General features: G+C 43.1%; 1 protein-coding gene across 2 annotated transcripts in view; it reads left to right on the plus strand.

The window, feature by feature from the left end:
* The window catches only part of sxph (saxiphilin), a 103174-nt gene that overhangs the window by 21679 nt on the left and 56015 nt on the right, over nucleotides 1-25480 (plus strand). The window contains exons 2-4 of one of the 2 annotated variants that reach the window (XM_068006272.1): nucleotides 9401-9564; nucleotides 10123-10222; nucleotides 15678-15854. In XM_068006272.1, coding sequence (XP_067862373.1) covers nucleotides 9401-9564; nucleotides 10123-10222; nucleotides 15678-15854 — 441 coding nt within the window. The remainder of the gene's footprint in view (nucleotides 1-9400; nucleotides 9565-10122; nucleotides 10223-15677; nucleotides 15855-25480) is intronic. The other variant, XM_068006273.1, reaches the window with a different exon arrangement.

The raw sequence follows: 25480 nt of genomic DNA on the forward strand, positions 1-25480 counted from the left end.
GTGACCCCCAGGATGTTGATGGTGGGGGATTCGGCGATGGTAATGCCGTTGAATGTCAAGGGGAGGTGGTTAGACTCTCTCTTGTTGGAGATGGTCATTGCCTGGCACTTATCTGGCGCGAATGTTACTTGCCACTTATGAGCCCAAGCCTGGATGTTGTCCAGGTCTTGCTGCATGCGGGCTCGGACTGCTTCATTATTTGAGGGGTTGCGAATGGAACTGAACACTGTGCAATCATCAGTGAACATCCCCATTTCTGACCTTATGATGGAGGGAAGGTCATTGATGAAGCATCTGAAGATGGTTGGGCCTAGGACACTGCCCTGAGGAACTCCTGCAGCAATGTCCTGGGGCTGAGATGATTGGCCTCCAACAACCACTACCATCTTCCTTTGTGCTAGGTATGACTCCAGCCACTGGAGAGTTTTCCCCCTGATTCCCATTGACTTCAATTTTACTAGGGCTCCTCGCATTGCCCTCATCAACCCTTTCTGTTACCTCATCAAAAAACTCAATCAAGTTAGTTAAACATGATTTGCCTTTAACAAATCCGTGCTGGCTTTCCTTAATTAATCCACACTTGTCCAAGTGACTGTTAATGTTGTCCCGGATTATCGATTCTAAAAGTTTCTCCACCATCGAGGTTAAACTGACTGGCCTGAGTTGCTGGGTTTATCTTTATACCCTTTTTTGAACAAGGGTGTAACATTTGCAATTCTCCACCCTGGCACCACCCTGTATCTAAGGATGATTGGAAGATTATGGCCAGTACCTCTGCAATTTCCACCTCTACTTCCCTCAGCAACCTAGGATGTATCCCATCTGGACCAGGTGACTTATCTACTTTAAGTACAGCCAGCCTTTCTAGTACCTCCTCTTTATCAATTTTTAGCCCATCTAGTATATCAACTACCTCTTCTTTTACTGTGACTTTGGCAGCATCCTCTTCCTTGGTAAAGACAGATGCAAAGTACTCATTTAGTACCTCAGCCATGCACTCTGCCTCCATGTGTAGATCTCCTTTTTGGTCCTTAATCAGTCCCACCCATCCTCTTACTACCCGTTTACTGTTTACGTGCCTGTAGAAGACTTTTGGATTTCCTTTTATGTTAGCTGCCAGTCTATTCTCATACTCTTTCTTTGCCCCTCTTATTTCCTTTTTCACTCCCCTTTGAACTTTCTATATTCAGCCTGGTTCTCACTTTTGTTACCAACCTGACATCCATCATACATTCCCCTTTTCTGCTTCATCTTACTCTCTAATCTGTTCCATCATCCAAGGAGCTCTGCCTTTAGTTGCCCTACCTTTCTCCCTCGTGGGAATGTACTTAGACTGTACTCAAACCATCTCCTCTTTAAAGGCCGTCCATTGTTCAATTACAGTTTTGCTTGCCAATCTTTGATTCCAATTTATCTGGGCCAGATCCGTGCTCATCCCACTGAAACTGGCCCTCTTCCAATTGAGAATTTTTACTCTAGAGTGCTCCTTGTCCTTTTCCATAGCTAATCTAATCCTTATGATACTATGATCACTGTTCCCTAAATGTTCTCCCACTGACACTTGCTCCACTTGGCCCACCTCATTCCCCAGAACCAGATCCAGCAATGCCTCCTTCCTCATTGGGCTGGAAATGTACTGGTCAAGAAGTTCTCCTGAACACACTTCAAAAATTCCTCCCCCTCTTTGCCCTTTACACTATTACTATCCCAGTCTATATTAGGACAATTGAAGTCCCCCATTATCACTACTCTATGGCTCTTGCACCTCTGTAATTTCCCTGCAAATTTGCTGCTCTATATCCTTCCCACTAGTAACTTTTTCTTTACTAATCTTAATTGCTTTAAGTTCCTCACTCTCATTAGACCCTTGGTTCCCCACTTTTTCCAGTATGTATTTTGTGCCTTCAACTGTGATAACAGATGCAAAATATTTGTTTAACGTCTCTGCCATTTCGTTATTCACCATTATAATTTCTCCTGTCCCTGCCTCTAAGGGACCCATGTTTACTTCCTTTTTACATACTTGTAGAAGCTTTTACAATCTGTTTTTATATTTCTTGCTAGTTTACTCTCATATTCAGTTTTCTCCCTCTTTAATTATTTCTTGGTCATCCTTTGCTGATTTCTAAAACCCTCCCAATCCTCAGGTTTACTACTCTTTCTGGCAACATTGTAAGCCTCTTGTTTTAATCTAATAAGTGTTCAAAATCATGAAGGGTTTAGATAAAGTAAATAAAGATAAACTAAAGAGAAGCAGATTCAGTCGGGGCTTTCAAAAAGGAATTGGATAAATACTTGAAGGGAAAAAATTTGCAGGGCTATGGAGAAGAACAGGGGCATGGGACTAACTGGATTGCTCTTACAAAGAGCCGGCTCGATGGGCCGAATGGCCTCCTTCTGTGCTGCAACCATTCTACGATTCTTCGATAATACTATCCTTAACTTCTCTAGTTAGCCATGGTTTTTTCCTGTGGAGTTTTTATTCCTCAAGGGAATGTATATTCGTTGAGAATTACGAATTATTTCCTTAAATATTCACCATTGCTTATCTACCGTCATATCTTTTAATCTAATTTCCCAATCTACCTTAGCCAACTCACCCCTCATACCCATGTAATTGGCTTTGTTTAAATTCAAGACACTAGTTTCGGACTTAACTATATCACTCTCAAACTCAATATGACATTCTATCATATTATGATCACTCTACCCAAGAGGATCCATAACTATAAGATTCCTAATTAACCTTGTGACATTACACAATACTAAATCTAAAGTAGCCTGTACCCTAGTTGCTTCCTTAACATATTGTTCACATAGTTGAAAGGTAGAAGGCAGAGAGTTGGGATAAAAGCAACATTCATGGATTATGGGCAGTGATATATGGGGGGTGATTTTAGGGGGCAATTGCGGGTGCGTTGGGCGCCGGGGGGCTCCGAAAATCACGGAAATCCCATTCGGGTTCGGAAGCCAGCTCCAACTCGCTGACTTCCGCGTTTCCCAGGGACCCACCCGCTGGCTTACAGCTCAAGAGCCAAATGTATCTCATTGAGGTACTTAAGGCATTTTACCTCTGACAGACTAAGTCATTAGAACGATTTTTAACTTACCTGGGCGGCTTGCCCACCGCTTCTGATTCACGTTTGGTGAAACCAGGCGTGAAGGGCCTGATCAGGGAACAATAAACTAAATAAATTTAATAAAAAACCATGGACGGAAGTGAAAACACAAAATGAATCTACCTTTGCACCCTGCTATGGTGTCCGATATCTGATGTCCCACTCTTCACCCCCCGATGTCCCCCTCTTCACTCCCCCCGATGTCCTCCTGATCTTCCCCCGATCTTCCTCTCTTCCTCCCGATCTTCCCCATCCCCCTGACCTTCCCCTGTCTCCCCGATCTTCCCCGATTTTCGCTTCTCCCCCTGATCTTCGCTTCTCCCCCCGATCTTCGCTTCTCCCCCCCCCCCCCCCCCCCCCCCCGGTCTTCCCCTCTCCCCCCCCCGGTCTTCCCCTCTCCCCCCCCCGATCTTCCCCTCTCCCCCCCCCGATCTTCCCCTCTCCCCCCCGATCTTCCCCTCTTCCCCCCCATCTTCCCCTCTCCCCCCCGATCTTCCCGTCTCCCCCCCGATCTTCCCCCTCTCCCCCCCGATCTTCCCCCTCTCCCCCAGACTTCCAGTCCAGCGCTGGATCTCCCCCCCCACCCCCCCCCACCAAGTCATGCAGTTATACAGTGTTAGTCAGACCTAATCTGGAATATTGTGTTCAGCTTTGGGTGACCCACTTTAGGAAAGAGACACTGACTTGAAGGAAGTCCAGTGACAATTCACTATGATGATGCTTGGGATAACGGAACAGGGCTGGACGCTAGATAGGTAAACCTGAGTTATATTCCCTGAAGATGAAGCTTTGATTTGAAAATCAGTCAGGATGCTTTTCCCAGAGTTATTCCAATTGTATATATTGGCCTTGGAGGGAGTGCAGCACAGATTTACTACAATGATACCTGGACTCCAAGGGTTAAAGTACGAGGAGCGATTACACAAACTAGGGTTGTATTCCCTGGAATTTAGAAGATGAAGGGGTGACTTGATCGAAGTTTTCAAGCTATTAATGGGAACTGATAGGGTAGATAGAGAGAAACTGTTGGGGAGTCTAGGACTGGGGGACATAGCCTAAAAATTAGAGCCAGGTCTTTCAGGAGTGAAGTTAGGAAACACTTCTACACGCAAAGGGTGGTAGAAGTTTGAAACTCTCTTCTGCAAATGGCAGTTGATGCTCAATTGTTAATTTTAAATCTGAGATTGATAGATTTTTGTTAACCAAAGGTATCAAAGGATATGGGGCTAAGGCTACCTTATATTTATGGTCCTTAGTTTTTCATTGATGATCCACAGTCCCCTACAGTTGAAACTACAGACTGGCCCTCTTATTAGTGTTCTTCCATTTCAATCACATTACTGCAATCTGATTGGTTTTACTAATATTATGTTAGTGCTAATTCACTAATATGGTGCTCCACTTTAGGGAAGATCTATTGCCTTCTCACCATACCCCTCAACCCTCTCTCTCTCCGGAAACAACAACTTGCATTTATATAGGGCTTTTAACGTAGTAAAATGTCCCAAGGTGCTTCACAGGAGTGTTATGAAACAAAATTTGACACCAAGCCACACAAGGAGATATTAAGGCAGGTGACCAAAAGCTTGGTCAAAGAGATAGGTTTTAAGGAGCATCTTAAAGGAGGAGAGAGGGGTAGAGAGGTGGAGAGGTATTGGGCGGGAATTGCAGAGCTTAGGGCCTAGACAGCTGAAGGCACGGCCGCCAATGGTGGAGCAATTAAAATCGGGGGTGCACAAGAGGCAAGAATTGGAGGAGAGCCGAGATTTTGGAGGATTGTAGGGCTGGGTGAGGTTACAGAGACATGGGGAAGCAAGGCCATGGAGGGATTTGAAAACAAGCATGAGAATTTTAAAATCGAGGCGTTCCCGGACCTGGAGCCAATGTAGGTCAGCGAGCACAGGGGTGATGGGAGAACCGGACTTGGTGCTAGTTAGGATGCGGGCAGCAGAGTTCCGGATGAGCTCAAGTTTATGAAGAGTGGAAGATGGAAGGCCAGCCTGTAGAGCATTGGAATAGTCCAGTCTGGAGGTTACAAAGGCATGGATGAGGATTTCAGCAGCAGATGAACGGAGGCAGGGGTGGAGACGGACGATGTTACGGAGATGGAAGTAGGCTGTCTTGGTGATGAAACACATCTAGTGGAGGTGCCGTTTTTTGGATGAGACGTTAAAATGAGGCCCCATCTGCCCTCTCAGGTCGACGTAAAAGATCCCATGGCACACTATTTCAAAGGAGAGCAGGGGATTTCCCTCTGGTGTCCTGGCCAATATTTACCTCTCAACCAACATTACCAAAAAACAGATTATCCAGTCATTATCACATTGCTTTTTGTGGGATCTTGCTGTGCGCAATTTGGCTGCTACGTTTCCTACATTACAACAGTGACTCCACTTCAAAAAATACTTCATTGGCTGTAAAACGCCTTGGGACATCCTGAGGTCATGAAAGGCACTATAGAAATGCAAATCCTTTCTTTCTTCTTTTTTGAAACCATAAATCTGTGAACCTGGAACCTACCAACTGTTTGACCCCAAGTATTGCCGTTACCAACTTTGGAGGGCGGGGGCATAGCTTTTCTTTGTATCCAGCAAATTTGCTGTGATTGGATACTATAGCCCTGAAACAGTTAAAAGGCTGCAAACCGTAATTGTTCTGAGATTTTGACAAGTGAATACAGGATTGCCAGGTTTCATCCATTTCAACCTCTGACCACAGTCTGGTTGCAATAAAGGAAAAGAAAGATAATTATTTCCATGTGAAGATCTGTAATTTTAAATCCAGTTACCGACAACTTCCGAATGTCATTTTTCAATGAAGGATAGGCACTGTTTTCAATCCAGAAAACTTGCATTAGACGCAGTCGTTGCCAGGTGCCGTCTGGAATGCCGTTTGCGTCCTGGTGGGCATGCGTGCAGTTCTCTTTCTGAGTCCTGCTGCACTTTGCGTTTGCTGGAAACTGTCACAGGAGTGTGGAGATTGGCCGTGAGAACTGGAGAGAAACATTGCAGATTCCACCATGAAAGGAGCAATCATTTTAAGCTGTTTCATTGCTATTGCCTTGGGTAAGTTTGCACTCTTGACTCGTATGTCTGAAACATGCTAGCCGGTACTGGTAATGTACTTCACTGTGTAATGTACTGGAAATGTACTTCACAGTGTAACGTACTGGTAATGTACTTCACTGTGTAATGTACTGGTAATGTACTTTACTGTGTAATGTACTGGTAATGTACTTCATTGTGTAATGTACTGGTAATGTACTTTACTGTGTAATGTACTGGAAATGTACTTCACTGTGCAATGTACTGGTAATGTACTTCATTGTGTGATGTACTGGTAAGGTACTTCACTGTGCAATGTACTGGTAATGTACTTCACTGTGTAATGTACTGGAAATGTACTTCACTGTGTAATGTACTGGAAATGTACTTCACTGTGTAATGTACTGGAAATGTACTTCACTGTGCAATGTACTGGTAATGTACTTCATTGTGTGATGTATTGGTAAGGTACTTCACTGTGCAATGTACTGGTAATGTACTTCACTGTGCAATGTACTGGTAATGTACTTCATTGTGTGATGTACTGGTAATGTACTTCACTGTGCAATGTACTGGTAATGTACTTCACTGTGTAATGTACTGGAAATGTACTTTACAACAGTGACGACACTTCAAAGTACTTCATTGACTATAAAGTGCTTTGGGACGTTCTGAGGTCATGAAAAGTGCTGTATAAATTCAAGTCTTTCTTTCACTGACTTAAAGGGACATTTGATAGAATGGTACAGTGCCGTTGTGGATTAATATACTAGGTTCTATGGAGCAGGAATAGACAGAGGTTCGAGCCCCACTCTGGAATGTGCTGCCTGACAGATCCTGGCCTAACGCTTGCCGGTATGGTGCAATATCATAGAATCATACAGAACAGAAGGAGGCCATTCGGACCGTCATACCTCTACTGGCTCTTTGAAAGAGCCACCACTCCCCTGCTCTTTCCCCGTAGCCCTGCAAATTTCTCCTTTTCAAGTATATATCCAATTCTCTTTTGAAAGTTACCATTGACTCTGCTTCCACCACCCTTTCAGGCAGCACATTCCAGATCATAACAACTCGCTGCATAAAAACATTTCTCCTCATTTACCTCTCTGGATTTTTTGCCAATTATCTTAAATCTGTGTCCTCTGGTTAATGACCCTCCTGCCGATGGAAAAAGTTTCTCCCTCGCTATGCAATCAAAACTCCTCATAATTTTGAATGCCGTTGAGCGCCATGGGGCAGGGACATGTGGGTTGGAGAGCCCAGATCTGATAATTTCCTCGCCTCAGCTCTGTAAAGCAGAGAAGTGCTGAGTGGAGTCGGTGAGAAAGAAAAACTGGAGGGGAGTGCCACGTCCGGGCAGCCTGTGCCACCTCCTACTGGGTGGTTAGGGGGGAAACTTGAGACAGTTTATGTGCTTGATCTCTAGACTGCCTTATCTGTCCAGGAAGGCAAAGAATAAAGGGAGGAAAAATACAAAAAAAAAGGGTGTGTGGGTAGAAAGGAGATCACCCCTAAAAAAATACATGGAAAAAAGTATAATAAAAAAGGGACTAAGTCCAGGGTATTAAATTATCAGCAGTATTTTGTATGTTGCGAACATTTAAATTGCTCCCAAATGCTGTAGGTGAATGTGGGGGAAGCCTAAATCCTGTTTAACTGAGCGTTATTCCGGTAGCACAATGCACAGCGATATTTTTCACCGCCAATAACTAACAAGATTCCCGATATGCACTCCCAGTGGGAGAAGCTCCATGCCAGCAGCACCAACTAGTAAGATAGATCCTTATAGACAATGCACAGGTTGGAGTGTGTTTCAAGGACGTAGCTCATGTTTCAGATGAATTAGACAAATTGTGTGAAGGCCACAGAACATCAAGATGGGAGGACATAACTGTCTGCACACTACCAAACTCTAGCTTAGGACAATGCCCTAGCATACATTGGCCACCAATCCAGTGTAGGCAGAATCCCCAGTCCATCCGAACAAGAGATGTACCCCAATTTCCCTGAGGTTCAAGCACACACTACTCCCAATGCATGGAAAACTGCAACAGCTGTACTGTAAGGAAACAGTTAATTCTTCATATTAACTTTAGCTTTTAAGTGAGTTTCTGTTAGCAATGTTCAGTTACTAAAAAGGAATACAGTGATTTAGCTAATAAGGAGGTTAAGCAGAGGAAACAAACTGTCTTTGTTTGCTCGGCCTTGAGAGCTACCGTAGATCTCTCAGCAGTGAGGTATCAATGGACATGTTTTGACCAACAAGTGGAGAAGCTATTGCTTTAGATGGTGACTCCTCTGAGGACAGCTATGTGACATCCCTGGAGAGGGCCTTTGTTCTCTGTAACTGTCTCCAGTTGAATGACTTGATTGACAGTTCAGTCAAGGTGAAGGCTTGGGAGTGATTCTTGTTAAAACTGAACATATTGCAGCTAATTGGATGAGGTAATTTGGAAACAAGCGGATTCTCACGTAGCCAGAGTGAAAGAAAGGTTTAAAAGGTGGATATTAGAACAGATTCTTCAGAATTTGACAAAGCCTGATCAGCCGTTAAACCTTCGAGCTCGAAACCTGTGACGTGGTGAATTCTCCGGTCATGTATCGTAAGTGTGACCTTAAGTATATGTGTAATTATTATTAATAATAGTTATCATTGTATACTTATTTCCTATGAAAGCCAATAAATGCCTTTAAACCCTATTATCTTGTGGAATAAACTTATAAGTGAGAACATCTATTCCTCCGATGTATTTTTCTGTAAGTACCACGCACGTTGTATACTGATCTGACAGTGTGTCTGTACAATGACCACCTGAAGTTATGGGTACATGTCATTTTTCTCACTTAGGTAACAGAGAGAGCAAAGTTCTGGGGTTTACGGTATCATCTAGGGTTGCCCTCCATCCAGTTCTCCAAAAAGTACATTCATGATTTTCGACTCCCATATTTAAAAAGATACTGTGTGCATGTGCAAATGGATCAGATTTCTTGTAGGCATGAGTGGACAAGTTTTATGCATGCGCACAATGTTTTTAACCTTGTCCAATTTTGGACTGGGCAAAAGGTGGGAGCCAGACTCAACCTCAACCCTTGAACCAGTTTTAACCTGTGACACACCCCAGCCTCTATATTGTCTTCAGGCTATACGTTACTCACCACTTCAGATCCATTTTCCTTTTTTGAATAGAATTTTTACCTAAGCTTTTCCTGATGTAAATACTTGTTTTGAACTTGCAGCAAAGAAATTCAGGTGGTGCAACTTATCTGACACAGAGCAGAGAAAATGTGCTGAACTCTCCAAAGCACTACAAGCAGTGCTACCTCCCACAACAAGGAATTCATTCACCAAATTGTCTTGCATTAAAGCGCACAATACAAAGGATTGCATCAAGAAGATAAGGGTAAGGAAGCAAAGGTCAATCATGAGACCTTTGGTGCATGTTTCCTTTTTAAAATTAAGACTTGCTTTTATGTATAGCACCTTATACCTCTCTGAAATGTTTTAAAGTGCTTTCACATACAACAAATTACTTTTGAAATGCAGTGACTTACTGAAATGCAGCAGCCATTTGATTCGCAGCAGGATCTCACAAACAGCAATGAGATGAGTGCCCAGTTAATCTGCCTTTGGCTTGTTGTTTGAGGCAATGAATGTTGGCCAGGGCACTGAGAGGAACACCTTGCTCTCCTCTATATAGCACCATGGGATCTTAAATGTTTACTGGAAGCAGTTAGGCAGCAGCATTGTTTAATGTCCCAGCTGAAACATAGCACTCTGTCAGTACTGCATTAAAGTGTCAGCTTAGATTATGTGCTGAAGTCTTGGGATGAGGCTTGAACCCACAGACTTCTGACACAGAGTCAAAAGTGCGATCTACTGAGCCAAGACTGACATTAATTAATAAACAATATAATTATTCAAACAAATTGATTTCTAACATGAACCATTTCTTTTGCAGGAAAACAAGGCGGATGCGATTTCATTAGATGCTGGCGATGTCTACACTGCTACAAAACTTTATGATCTCACTGTTGTGGCAAAAGAAATGTATCAGGAGGGTGAGTTCCATGCAGTACCTGTAATATGCAGAGCAACCCACTTTCTGTATCAGGGTGAGTTCTGAGCAGTATCTATAATACACAGAGCCCCCCACTCTGGGTGTAATTTTAATCCCAAAGAATGGGTGGGTTGGGGGCAGGTGGGAGGTTAAAATAACAGCTTTTTCAAGCATCCCGCAACCGGGCTCCAACAGGCCCACTTCTGGTTTTAACGTGGGCCGTTTGGATGCACATGCGCACAGCCGAAACCCAAAAGTCGCATCCCCAATTAATGCCGGCAGGCGGATCATTAAAGGGGTAATTTGTGAAAGAAGAGGTACTAGAAAGGCTGGCTGTACTTAAAGTAGATAAGTCACCTGGTCCGGATGGGATGCACCCTAGGATGCTGAAGGAAGTAAGGGGGGAAATTGCGGAGGTACTGGCCATAATCTTCCAGACCTCCTTAGATACAGGGGTGGTGCCAGAGGACTGGAGAATTGCAAATGTTACACCCTTGTTCAAAAAAGGGTGTAAAGATAAACCTAGCAACTATAGGCCAGTCAGTTTAACCTCGGTGGAGGGGAAAGTTTTGGAAATGATAATCTGGGACAGAATTAACAGTCACTTGGACGAGTGTGGATTGAGTGGGGGAAGCCAGCACGGATTTGTTAAAGGCAAATTATGTTTAACCAACTTAATAGAGCTTTTTGATGAGGTAATAGAGAGGGTAGATGAGGGCAATGCAGTTGATGTGGTGTATATGGATGTTCAAAAAGCATTTGATAAAGTGCCACATGGTAGGCCTGCTATAAGATTGCGGCCCATGGAATAAAGGGGGCAATAGCAACATGTAAACAGAATTGGCTAAATGACAGGAAACAGAGAGTAATGGTGAACGGTTGCTTTTTGAACTGGAGGGAGGTGTGTGGTGGTTCCCCAGAGGTCGGTGCTGGGACCACTGCTTTTCTTGATATATATTAATGACTTGGACTTGGGAGTATAGGGCACAATTTCAAAATTTGCAAATGACACAAAACTTGGAAGGTGAACAGTGAGGAGGATAGTGATAGACTTCAAGAGGATATAGACAGGCAGGTGGCATGGGCAGACATGTGGCAGATGAAGTTTAACGCAGAAAAATGTGAGGTGATGCATTTCGGTAGGAAAAATGAGGAGAGCAATATAAACTAGAAGGCACAATTCTAAAAGGGGTAGAGGAACAGAGGGATCTGGGGGTATATGTGCACAAATCATTGAAGGTAGCAGGGCAGGTTGAGAAAGCAGTTAAAAAAGCTTACGGGATCCTAGGCTTTATAAATAGAGGATAGAGTACAAAAGCAAGAAAGTCATGATGAACCTTTATAAAACACTGGTTCGACCACAACTGTGTCCAATTCTGGGCACCGAACTTTAGGAAGGATGTGAAGGCCTAAGAGAGGGTGCAGAGGAGATTTACTAGAATGATTCCAGGGATGAGGGACTTAAATTACGTGGATAGACTGGAGAAGCTGGGATTGTTCTCCTTGGAACAGAGAAGGTTGAGAGGAGATTTGATAGAGGTATTCAAAATCATGAAGGGTCTAAACATAGTAGATAGAGAGAAACTGTCCTCATTGGTGAAAGGGTCAAGAACCAAAAGGCATATATTTAAGGTGATTGGCAAAAAAACAAAGGTGACATGAGGAAATGCATTGCCTGAGGGAGTGGTAGAGATAAATTCAATCATGGCCTTCAAAAGGGAACTGGATAAGTACTTGAAACAAAAAAATGTGGAGGGCTACAGGGATAGGGCAGAGGAGTGGGACTAGCTGGATTGCTCGTGCATATTGCCGGCGCGGATTCGATGGGCCAAATGGCCTCCTTCCGTGCTGTAACCTTTCTATGATTCTATGATTCTAATTTACCTACTTGAAATATTTGAGGTAGGTCATTTTATGTTGATTCTGAACCTGAAACTAATTTTATTTCAACTGCATGGGTTTCCCATGGCTTCTGAACCTCGCCATTATAACGGAGGCAAGATGCAGCCGAAATTGATTTGGCCCTTTAAACCTGTGATTGACATCAATAAAAGCTCATGTACTGCAGCTAGTCTTTCAGTTCTCTCAGGCTAACGTTTGACTGAGAGTTCTTTGTGTTCGGTCTCTATTCACTCTTCCAGCTATAATTCAATTAAATTAAAGATTCAGAAAATAATCAGTTGTTAACATCCTGAATCAATCTTCAGTACGTGCACAAGCTTATATTTTTAAGAATGATGGCAAAATCTGAAATATTCAAATATTCTGCAGTCAAGTTACTTGAAAGAATCATAAAGTTTTATAAGAACTTGGCTCTTGTGCTAATATAAATTCTAGCACTCCAAATATGTTTCCAATTCTCATCCATTCTTTACCTTTGTATGGTCCATCCTTCGCTGGCTTTCTCTCTCTCCATCTTTGGCAATAGGCTTTCCATGGATATTTATTACAAGCTTGGACTCTCACAACTATTTGGATTGTGTTTCTTCCCACCCCACTTCCGGTAAATACTTCATCCCTTTCTCTAATTTTCTTCTTCTCTGTCAAAGCTGCTCTAATAAATCTACTTTCCACACCAGAGTTCCTAAAGGTTCTTCTTTTCCCTCAGCTGAGTCTTCCCTCAGCAGTGATTGACAGACCCTTTGATTGAATCCACCACATTTCCCATGTGAAGCAGAAAATAATTGCCAGGGACATCCATTATGCATTTCATCTTTTAATGCCAATTGTGGTGCTAGTGCTGTTAGGAAGTTCAAAATATGAATGTTATTTATATTGCACTGATCATCAAATTGTTTCTCTCCTGCTCACCCTGCTATATGCTCCTTATTCCTGGCCTGAATCCGGAGCCAGCTCTTCATGCCCTCCTCCCCATGCATCCTCAATGCTGACCGGCATGCACTGCAGTGGGTGCGAGATGCTGGCGGCTCCCACTGACTCCCTGCTCCACTTCAGTAAGTTGGCTGCAGGTCTTTCCTTGTTTAATATTAGTATATGTTGTCTGCTGGCTTCTCCCCACCAATATATGATCAATAATAAAAAATCTAAATTTGTTTGTAAACATAAGGAAGTGTAGAGTACCGTAGAAATACAGCACGATATGTAACCTGCAAAGAGTAAACATCTGTGGAAATCCAGGATGGTGGAAACGCACACAGAATCAACAGTAGAGCCCTCAGAGCAATAGGCAACTACGAAGAATGAATCCCAAATAACATGAAATACAGAAGCCAACCAAAAATGATTGAAAAATTTTGTTTATAAATCTACTTGAATTACACTTGTGGCTGGCAGCGAGTGTACTTGTCCTGCAAACAGCTCAGCAAACTTCCAACCTGCTGGGGAAACTACCAATCGGACTTGTTGCTGAGTTCTTGGGAAGCACCAAGACACCCCATCCGGGAATTGGATAAATCTCAAGCTCCTGCCTCGTTGCACCTTCTCCCCCTCATCTGCTTCACCCCTCCTCCACCTCACCATCTTCTCTTCCTCTCCCCTCCTCCTGCTCCCTTCTATTCCTACCCTCTGCTTTCATTTTCCCTCTCTCCTCTCCCTTACCTTCCTCCTCTCCCCTCATCTCTCCCTCACCCCACCCCTCCCCTGTCCTTACCCTTTATCCGCCCTCTCTCCCCTCCCCATTCCTCCCACTCGCTGCCTCTCCCTTCCTTATCCTTCATCTCCTCCCTCACTCAGTCTGTCTTCACTGTTCTCACCCTCCCTTTCTCTCACCCCTCCCCTCCCTGTCTTGGTTCAGTTATCTCCCTTGGTTGACCTGAAAAGTTGCATTGGTTTTGACTCCCAATGCCTGGGGAGATCAACTAGTGAAAACTGCAACCAATGAAAAGAAATCTCTCCCCCACAGCACCACCATTGCTTCACTTTCTACATCCCCCGGTAGAATAATAAACGTGGCCCCCACATAACCGAGCAAAAAAAAACAAATCACTGAGCACAAATAAGGCCAAATGCAGCTCCACAGCATGGGACCACAAATACATAGCAGAAATTCCAGGACAGGACAACAAACCTTCTCCCACCACTGAGCAGAAATTCTGACGTAGGATCAGAAACTCTCATTCACCCCCAACCACTGCCCATCTCAGAGATTGCTGGTTAGGATTTAAACCAACATTAACCCTGAGAAACCTCCCCCCCTCCCGATGGCCGACCCCCCTGCCCTGTGATGTCTCTGACCACCCCCCGCCCCCCGCCATCTCAGATTACCTGGCATCCGCTCCCTGGCTGCTTTCCCTTCTGACAGGCAGCCAGCCTATCAATCTGGCTGGCTGTCGTGCGAGAATCCCGGAAGCAGATTCTGTTGCGTTCTCTTTACTTCCTGAGTAAAGGGAATCCCACCCGAAAATCTACCCACCCGCTGAGTTCCCAGCTCCAAGTAAAAATCATGCTTTCTGTGTCAGAGTCATAGAGTCATAGAGTTATACAGCACGGATAGAGGCCCTTCGGCCCATCGTGTCCGCGCCGGCCATCAAGCCCTGTCTATTCTAATCCCATATTCCAGCATTTGGTCCGTAGCCTTGTATGCTATGGCATTTCAAGTGCTCATCCAAATGCTTCTTGAATGTTGTGAGGGTTCCTGCCTCCACAACCCTTTCAGGCAGTGAGTTCCAGACTCCAACCACCCTCTGGGTGAAAAAGTTCTTTCTCAAATCCCCTCTAAACCTCCCGCCTTTTACCTTGAATCTATGTCCCCTTGTGATAGAACCCTCAACGAAGGGAAAAAGCTCCTTAGCTCCAGGTGGGTGAGTTCTATGCAGTATCTATAATACATCCAGCTCCTCACTTTCTTTAACGGGAGGGTGAGTTCTATGCAGTATCTATAATACATCCAGCTCCTCACTTTCTTTAACGGGAGGGTGAGTTCTGTGCAGTATCTATAATACACGCAGCTCCTCACTTTCTTTAACGGGAGGGTGAGTTCTGTGCAGTATCTATAATGCCCAGAGCTCCCCACTTTCTGTTTTTACTTTTGAAATAAATTCTCTGGATTTTTTGGGGTGTTTATTTTTGAACCTCTCTAAAATGGCCGGAAATAAAAATCACAATAAATGACTAGACATAATTGAAAAAAGATGACTGTACATCATCAGATTGACTCTCAGTGTTTGCTCTGTATATCTGAGTATTTCACCATCCATCTATTGCTGCCAATCGTCCGGCATTAAATTGGCAACGTCACTAAGGGGGAATGATCAGAAGTGTTGGCGTGGGAAATAGAATATGTCATACTGAATGTCTTAAGTCAAATCGTTGAACAACAGTAGATTAAAACGCATGTACCTGACTTGGGAGTGTTTGACATTAGTAAAGAATGAGAAAATATTTAATCTGCAATCTCTGAGATACATAAACTCCTCCCACCCTCAAAAAGAATAAAAAAGGCTTTGTGCCGTAGTCCTTTGTCCTTTAATTATCTTCCTTCTATTTCTGTCTGCCAGGTGGCTGTTTGTATTCCGTGGCAGTGGTCCGAGATGAAAGCCTGGATATTCGGCAACTAAGAGGGAAGAGAAGCTGTCACAATGGTGCTAGACGAACGGCAGGCTGGAACATTCCCCTGGGATTCCTGCTGTCCCGCAACTACCTTCAGTGGTACGAAAATCAAACTGTGATCGAAGGTAACCCACTTCCCAATCTTTGAATTCAAAGGATGAATATTTTATACCTGAGCCATACGCAGATCTGGAAGGTTCCAGGCTTGGTGACCAGCATGTGCTGAATTAGCCTTGAGTGCAAAATTCTGCAATGCTTCCCACTCCCGATCAACCTTTGCTGCAGAACCCCTTTTAAAATGTTTCAAAGCACTGTACTGAAGTCTATATGAAAAAAATCTTTAAACTGTGTTAATGGGATGTTAAAGTCCGAGTTGTATACATTTGTTTTTTTCTTAAAATGGTATGTACTGGTCGATAAAAGGGACACTGCCTTTAAAGTCCCTATCGATTTGCTTTGAACCTTTTACAGTGACCTGACGCTAGTCGCTAATCATTGCCCTAAAGGTCTACATTCACACAAAGGTGCTGTTGGTTAGATCATAAATCTTCAACTCCCAGCAGGCCAGAATTCACACACACACACTGAGTACTGTTAGCACTGTCCTATACCGTGCCGTTTTAATCCTAGAGATAACTTTCATCATAATTTCAGTCTTATCTGTGGACCTTGCAATTTTAGCCACAGGGCTGCATTTACACTGGAGCTGTTGTGTTGATGCCAACCACTTCACTCCGATACAAAGAAACTGGAGTGTATGTTTGGAGTCAGAGTCGGCAAGTAAAGGCTGTCATTTTGGGATTTACTCTGCACCAACATTTTACTTGTAGTGTAAATGCAACCTTACTTTATATATAAGGATAAATTTTCCACCTGGATACTCCCAGCACTCCCTCACCCAATGTGCCCACAATTTCACAATTATCAGTCCCCTAGTAGGCGAGGGTCCGTGGCAGAAAACTTACCCTAACTACTCCAGCATCAGTGTAAAGCGAAACCATCTTGCAGGAAAGCAACATCTGTCGTGCACATGCAGCCTTACTTTGTTTATGGTCTTCATAACGAACAGTCCTAGTTTCAGGTGGACGTAAAATATCCCATGGCACTATTTCGAAGAAGAGCAGGGGAGTCCCCCCCCGATGTCCTGGCCAATATTTATCTCTCAACCAACATCACTAAAACAGATTTTCCGGTCATTTGCCTCATTGCTGTTTGTGGGACCTTGATGTGCGCAAATTGGCTGCTGCGTTTCCCCACATTACACTTCAAAAAGTATTTAATTGGTAATCAAAAGTAAAACGCTTTAGGACATCCTGAGGTTGTGAAAGGCACTATATAAATGCAAGTTCCTTCTTTCTTTAATGCCCCATTTTCCAGATTCATGCCACTAGCAGAGAGTTGCACAGTTTGGGAAATCACGGGCAAGCTCCCAAACGATAGCACAAACTCGGAAAATTGGCCCCTCAGACAAGTCTTTTGTTCTCAATTTTCATTCACGTTTTAGTTTAAGTCTTGGGAAAGTTTTTAATCCCAAATTTTGTTTTCCATATTTTAGTTCTAGTCTTTTAGGGATCTCTTTTTTCAAAATTAATGTTATTAAAAAGGGGCAGAATTGCTATTTCAATTCTTACACAGCTCACAGTGACACAAGACGTACTAAATCAGAGCTTGAATGACAGTTTCAATTTCCAGCATCTGTTCATTTTGTTACGGATTCCATCCAGGTTTCTTTTAATCCTGCAATTAATCTTAATTTTACTTTTAGACACGTCCCTTTTAGTTTCAGTCTTCAAAAGGAATTTAATATTATTTTTAGAGCTGTTGAGAAAAATATAATAATGTCATTCCACATTTGTTTTCTTTTCATTTTAGATGATGTAAATTACAATGCATTATGCCAACAGTGTCATGTAGATACTGTCCTCCTATCTAGTTCATTCACTGCACTTTTTAAATGTTGATTATTTGATAGTTGGGGTATTTTAGAAAGAAAACTCTCCTTAAAGCAGAACTGTCAATAGGGCCTTTTATTTAAAGGCAAGTTGCAATATGTGGGGCCAATTTTTTTTAGCCATTAAGGAGGCATAAAGGATCCGCTGTTCATTTCAACCTTTCCGCACAAAGCAAAAAAGAAAGACTTGCACTTCTATGGTGCCTATCACGACCTCAGGACATCTCAAAGGTCTTTACAGCTAATTAAGTTCTTTTAAAGGGTAGTCACTGTTGTAATGTAGGAAACACGGCTGCCAATTCACAAGGTGCCACAAACAGCAATGTGATAATGACCAGATAATCTGTTTTAGTGATGTTGGCTGAGGGATAAATATTGGCCAGCACACCAGGGAGAACTCCCTTGCTCTTCTTCAAAATAGTGCCATGGAATCTTTTACATCCACCTGAGAGGGCAGACAGGATCTTGGATTAACGTCTCATCCGAAAGACGGCACTCCGACAGTGCAGCTCTCCCTCAGTACTGCCCTGAAGTGTTGTGCCTCAGGTTGGTTGAGGCACAAAATGTAGCTGGTAAAACCCAGTGGCTGGCCAAATAAATGTGTAGTCATGACACAGAGTAGTGGGCAAGTGGCGCAACTTAAAAACCTCCCTGTTTAATGGCTGATGAAGGGTAGTCCTGTTTGACACTCCCAAAAGACAACAGTGCAGCATGCTTGACAGGATCTGGCGGGAAATACAACATGGACGGAGGTGATGACCTTGATTGTCACTGGCAGTGCCACCGCTATGGCGCAGGTTCATTGCAGGCCTTATTCCAGCAGACGGTGCAGCTGTCCAACTGGTTCTGTAGTGTGCCGGAGCCAGTGGAACCAGCTCCTCACAGTCATTACCAGGTAGCTGTGCCAGGACCTGCAGATCTGTTAGGTGGCATAATGGCAGGTGCAGACAGTCTGGCCCTGATGCCTGTTGATCTCTCTCACATGCCTTCTTTGATCATGTACCATTTCAATCGTAAAATACTGTACTGGGGCACATTTAAACCAACCCTCATCACTAACTTTACTTTCACTTGCTGCCACCTTGGGACTCTGCACCTACGTGCCTTGTGAATTCCTGAGCTTCAGTGAAAGTTGGTATTAAAACAATTTTTTCTCATTTGTCCTCTTTTTCCATCTATTCCTGTTTTGCTAGACTCGATTGTTCCAATGCTGTCCTGGCCGTCCTCCCATCTTGCACCCTCCGTAAACTTGAGCTTATTCAAAACTCTGCTGCCTATATCCTAACTCGCACCAAGTCCCGTTCACTCATCACCCCTGTGCTCGCTGACCTACATTGGCCCCCGGTCCGGCAATGCCTCAATTTTAAAATTCTCATCCTAGTGTTCAAAATCCTTCATGGCCTCGCCCCTCCCTATCTCTGTAACCTCCTCCAGCCCTACAACTCTCCGAATGCAAGTTGTTGTTGTTGCTGATATTCTGTAAATGTTTACAGTCCGCCATCTTATTTTGGGGATGATTAAAGCAAATCTAACATAATGAGAGTAATTATTAACTTGCTGCTGAAAACTGGCGATGTGGATCGGCCGCCTGTTACAGAAACCCGTCTGATTTTCATTTCCACATGGCGGCAATTTGATAATCTACCCCAATGAGTAAATAAAAATTGTCTTCCAAAAATACTTATATTAAGAAAAAGTTTCAGAAACACTGAAAAAAAATAGCCGTAATAAAACAATAAGGTACCGCAAACATTGCAATAAAAAGCCTGTTCGAATTTAAGAGCTCCATCTTAAATGGAGCTTCCCATAAGCCCATCCTAAATGGATTTTGAAGGCAAAAAATGCAGTCATGGAACAAAAATTGGAAAATTACACAAGGTAATCATTTGAATATGTTTACACGAATTCTGGGGCCTTAATGTGGCACGAAATGTACACAAGCACATAAAAGGCAGCCAAAAAGTCACAGCCAGAAGGAATTGGGTGCACAGCCCACCTAAGGCCCCCCTCACCTGATTTTTTGATCTCCCTGCACCTATGCAACTGATACCCTACAATGAATTATTTTAAAGTACAGTTATTGTTATGTGAGCAAAAATTGAGGTAGTGATTCCACCTGCTATATTAAATGCTGAGCCATTGGCTGTCGTAGAATCAGTTTTATCCTGTTATAGTTTTTGCTAGGGTGTGGTGCATTGATCCACTCCATATTTTGTATCTGATACTTGTGGCTCGATTTTCAAATGAAAGTCCGGGTGCGTTGAGGGCGGGGGGAACAGCGAAAATCGGTAAAATAAGGAATCCGGCTCCAACCCACCAACTTCCCCATCTCACACAGACGCATCTGTGTGCGCGCAGGGTTCTGGAATCTGGAAGTCCTGCTGGCAATTAAAGCCAGCGGGACAATATTTAAAAAAGCAAATGTACCTCATTGAGGTACTTAAGGTACTTTATTTGTTACATAGTAGGTAGTTACAACAATTTTCAACTTACCTGGCGGCTTTCCCATGGCTTCCGATTCACACCTGGTACTAGGCATGAAGGGCCGGATCAGGCAAAAATAAACTAAATTAATTAAATAAAATAACATTTCACAAAATTAAAAAAATAAATAAACCTATCTTTCAAACGATGTCACCTGCACCCCCCTGCTCCGATGTCCGATGTCTCCCCCCCCAATGTCTCTTCTCCGATGTCTCACCCCCCCGATGTCTCCCCCCCCATCTTTGTCCCCACCCCGATCTTTGATTCCCCCTCTGATCTTTGTCCCCCTCCCTGATCTTTGTGCCCCCCCCACTCTCGGTTCCAGTCCAGTATTTGATACTTGATGTAGTTCATTGATCCAGTCCATGTTTTGTATCTGATATCTGATGTAGTTCATTAATCCAGTCCATGTTTTGTATTTGATAGCTGATGTAGTTCATTGATCCACTTCATGTTTTGTACCTGATATCTGGTGGGGTGCATTGATCCACTCCATGTTTTGTATCTGATACCTGATGCAGCAGAATACATAAACACGGTGATCAGAGAAGCTTGTTGCAAAAATAGTGGGAACTTTAATTTTCACCTAGACTGGGAGAAGCAGAACAGCTCGAGTCCCAAAGGCAGCAAATTTCTTGAGTGTTTTCGGGACAGTTTTCTGGAACAATACGTTCTTGAACCAACAAGAGAACAGGCCATCTTAGATTTAGTAATGAGCAATGAGCCTGAATTAGTCAATAATCTAACGGTAAGGGAACATTTAGCTAACAGTGACCATAACATGGTAGAATGCGATAATAGGTTTGAGAGGGAGAAGGTTCTTCTTTTAAATTTAGGTAAGGCTGACTTTGGAGGGATGAGGCAGAAAGTGACCACAATAGACTGGGCAGAACTATTAACAGGTAAAACTACGGATGAACAGTGGGAGGTGTTCAAAAAAGTATTTGGTAGAATACAAGACCTGTATATGCCCCTAAAGGGCAAGAGCTCTAAAAGAAAGGGCTTATACGAAGGCAAGGAACAGTGGCGATCACGTGGACTGGGAGAGATATAAAGGACAGCAAAGGGATACAAAGAAAGTAATAAGGGCCGCAAAAAGGAAAAAGAGAAATGACTTTGAGGGATATCAAGGACAATAATAAAGGTTTTTACAAATATATTAAGAGAAAGAGGGTGGCTAAGACTAATGTGGGCTCCTTACTGACAGATGCAGGTGATATTGTAATTGGAAATCAGGAAACAGCTACTTTGTATTGAGTATTCACAGTAGAGGATGAGGATAAAATACCAGAGATACAAGGAAAACTAAAAATAAATCAAGAGGAGGAACTAACTAGATTTAATATAAGTTAAAAAATGGTGATGGAGAAACTAATGAGATTAAAGACTGACAAATCTCCAGGAACCAATTGTTTCCACCCCAGGATATTAAAAGAAGTAGGTGAGGAAATTGTTGATGTGTTAGTCATGATCTTCCAAAACTTTCTTGATTCAGGAATTGTCCCCTTGGATTGGAAAATTGCCAATGTCACTCCACTATTTAAGAAGGGGAAGAGAGATAAACTAGGAAATTAAAGCCTATTAGTCTAACATCAGTTGCGGGGAAGTTACTAGAATCTGTTATTATGGACAGAGTGACTGAGCATTTGGACAAATATGAGCTGATCAGAGAGAGCCAGCATGGATTTGTAAAGGGTAAGTCATGACCAACGAACCTAATTGAATTTTTTGAGGCGGTAACTAACATGGTGGATAAGGGAGTGTCTATGGATGTTATTTATACAGTCTTCCAGAAGGCATTCGACAAGGTTCCACATAAGAGACTGTTAACAAAAATGAGAGCACATGGAATTGGAGACAACCTATTAGCTTGTATAGAGAATTGGTTAGGAGGTAGGAAACAGAGAGTAGGGATAATGGATATGTACTCAAATTGGCAGGATGTGACTTGTGGTGTCCCCCAGGGATCTGTACTGGGGCTTTAGCTTTTTACTATATTTATAATGACTTGGATGAAGGGATAGAGAACCGTATATCTAAGTTTGCTGATGCCACTAAATTAGATGTAAATAGTGTAGATGGAAGCAGAAAGTTGCAAAGGGACATTGATGGATTAGGTAAGTGGGCAAAACTGTGGCAGTTGGAGTTTAATGTGGGAAAGTGTGAGGTCATCCACTTTGGACTTAAGAAAATAGATCAGAATATTTTTGAAATAGCAGGAAGCTAGGAACTATGGGTAAACAGAGAGATGTAGGGGTCCAAGTACAGAAATCACTAAAAGCTAGTTGACAGGAACAAAAAATAATCAAAAAGGCTAATGGAATGTTGACCTTTATCTCAAGAGGGCTTGAGTACAATGGGGTGGAAATTATGTTCCAGCTGTACAGACCTCTGGTCAGATCCCATCTGGAGTACTGCATTCAGTTCTGGGCACTGCACCTCAGGAAGGATATATTGGCCTTGGATGGGGTGCCGAGCAGATTCACCAGAATGATACCGGGGCTAAAATGGTTAAATTATGAGGACAGGTTGCATAGACTAGGCTTGTATTCCCATGAAGATTAAGAGGTGATCTAGTTGAAGTATTTAAGATGATTAAAGAATTGAATGGGGTAGCTAGAGAAAAACTATTTCCTCTGGTGGGAGGGTGCAGAACAAGGGGCCATAAAATTAGAGCTAGGCGGTTCAGGGGTGATGTCACTTCTTCACACAAAGGGTCGTGGAAATCTGGAACTTTCTCCCCCAAAAAGCTGTTGAGGCTGGGGGCCAATTGAAAATTTCAAAACTGGGTTTGATAGATTTTTGTTAGGCAAGGGTATTAAGGGATACGGAACCAAGGCGGGAGTTAAGATACAGATCAGCCAAGATCTAATTAAATGGCAGAATAGGCTCAAGGGGCTGAATGGCCTCCTCCGGTTCCTATGTAGTTCATTGATCCACTCCAAGTTTTGTATCTGCTACTTGTGGATAGATTTTCAACTTGCCACCTAGCCATAAAATTGGCAGTGCGGAGAGGCCACCTGTTATAGGAACCACTTGATGGCGATCTAGGGTTGCCAACTCTGGTTGGAAATGTTCCAGGAGGTTTCATCACATGACCTCCCGCCTCCCCCGTACTCACACCATTGGTTGCCTGACACGTCCATTCTTGCACCGCCTTCCCCCAGCCAATTGGAAAGCGAACAGACTCTTTGTTACCCGTTTGGATAATTCTTAACTGTTCATCAAACAGCCTTTATTTTCCCATCTCCAATATTTTTATGACTAACAATCAAAGGTGTGCTAAGAAAATGAAAAAAGACACATTTTTTAATGCCCCTGTGATTTTTCTCCCAGGTTGCTCGCAGCAGTGTCTAAGAGATTAATCTTTAATTTCTGGAAACTCCAGGACAATCCTAGAGGGTTGGCAACCCTATGCAAATCCGCATCGCCAGTTTTAAGACCTGCTGGCAACTTTAAAATCTACCCCTTGATGTCGCATCACAGAAAATACCTTCCCCCAAATGTAAAGTCCCACCCTAGGGGATTGGTCAATGTGATGAACACTTTTCAGGGAGGACAAACAGCTCCCTCTGAGGAAGCTCCCTTCCCCAAAGAGCACTTCAAAAGTACTTCATTGGCTGTGAAGCGTTTTGGGATGTGAGAGGTGCTATGTAAATGCAAATTCTTCTATTCGACACGATAAATACACTGAAGATCTCGTTATAAACTTTAAGTACGGTTTTTATTATGTTGTTGCATGCAAAGAGTTAAGGGATTATTCATTAGTTGGCTTTTTATGGTGTGCTTGGAGCAGTGGTAAAGAGAAACAATTTTTTTTGTTGTCATTTTTTCCATCTTGGCAGCAGAAAGCACATTTATGAAAGACCAGTGTCGCCAGAGAGGTGTTACATAATGTGGCTCACTCACTGTCTAGGCGTAAGTCCAAATGATCCAGACAAGAGCAGTAACAGACTGTCAAACCCTTTCAAGGCTACGGTTGTACTTATGCTCTGAAATAAAACCAGTGTGATTGTTTTGGAGGCAATTTTAAGAATATTGTGAATTTTGCTCATGGTTTTTGACCAGTTGTGTTTATCCCAAATCCATTTCGCCACATCTATCTTGAAACTTATGTGAAAAATCCTTTTCGCTGGAATGATGTGCAAGGGATCACTGCACTACCCCAAAATTCCTCTAGTTATGGGCCATGTAGTGGTTTTCAAATTATTCTTTACAACAACAACTTGCATTTATACAGCACCTTTAACATAGTAAAATGTCCCAAAGTGCTTCACAAGAGCGTAATCAAACAAAAATTGACACCAAGCTGAAGAAGGAGACATTAGGACAGATGACCAAAAGCTTGGCCAAAGAGATAGGTTTTAAGGAGGATAGACAGGCGGAGAGGTTTAGGGAGGGAATTCCAGAGCTTAGGGCCTAGGCAGCTGAAGGCATGGGCCTCCGGTCAAGAGGCCAGAGTTGGAGGAGGATTGTAGGGCTGGAGGAGGTTTCAGAGATAGGGAGGTGCGAGGCCATGGAGGGACTTGAACACCAGGATGAGAATTGTAAAATCGACTGTATGTGGGATCCCGCAAATATTGTGCATTACCAGGGACCCCCTGTCCTAACTTGCAATGTCAGCTATCCAAAGTAAATCAGCGGTATTGTTGCAGAAAGCAATTTTAATCCACAGTGGCAGAAATAATATGTTAGTAAATCAACAAACTCAGAAAACGTACAAATCCGAGGACTGATTGTTGGAACTCTGACAATCTCAAAGACCTCCTCAGGATTTGAAACCCTGTGCATGGTGGAAAGGAAGAGGCTGAGTTTGAATTTGTCGCCTCAGGTATCGGTTTCCCCTGAGCAGGGTATCTTGGAGGATGACAACTAAACTCTGTCGGAGTAGCCCCTCTAAAATTGCTTCTTCTGATATATACTGTATATCACACGGCAACTGAGGGTAAAAGAGATAAACAGCTTTTTGAACCATCTCAGTGTCAAAAACTATTGGGTCCAAATTTCCCACTTCAGCTCTCCTGGCGCCTCACAGACAGCGCACATCTGGAAATTCCGTAAACACAGCCTGTGATTTTCCAACTATCAATTTTAACAATGGCCTGGGGATGCAGAGTTTCCTGATATATGCACCCTGTGTGCACCAGAGTGCTAACATAGAAAATCAGGGCCTCAGGCTCTAATTAGCTTCTTAGCCTAGCCACATTGGCTGCAAAAACATCTCCTTTGCCTTGACCACCTCCTTAAAGGATTTTTAACAGACCTTTTTTGGGAAAACGATTGATAGATCTGTCTATTTTAAGAAGGTTACCATTT

The sequence above is a fragment of the Heptranchias perlo genome, chromosome 25 (genome assembly GCF_035084215.1).
Source record: "Heptranchias perlo isolate sHepPer1 chromosome 25, sHepPer1.hap1, whole genome shotgun sequence".
NCBI lineage: Eukaryota > Metazoa > Chordata > Chondrichthyes > Hexanchiformes > Hexanchidae > Heptranchias > Heptranchias perlo.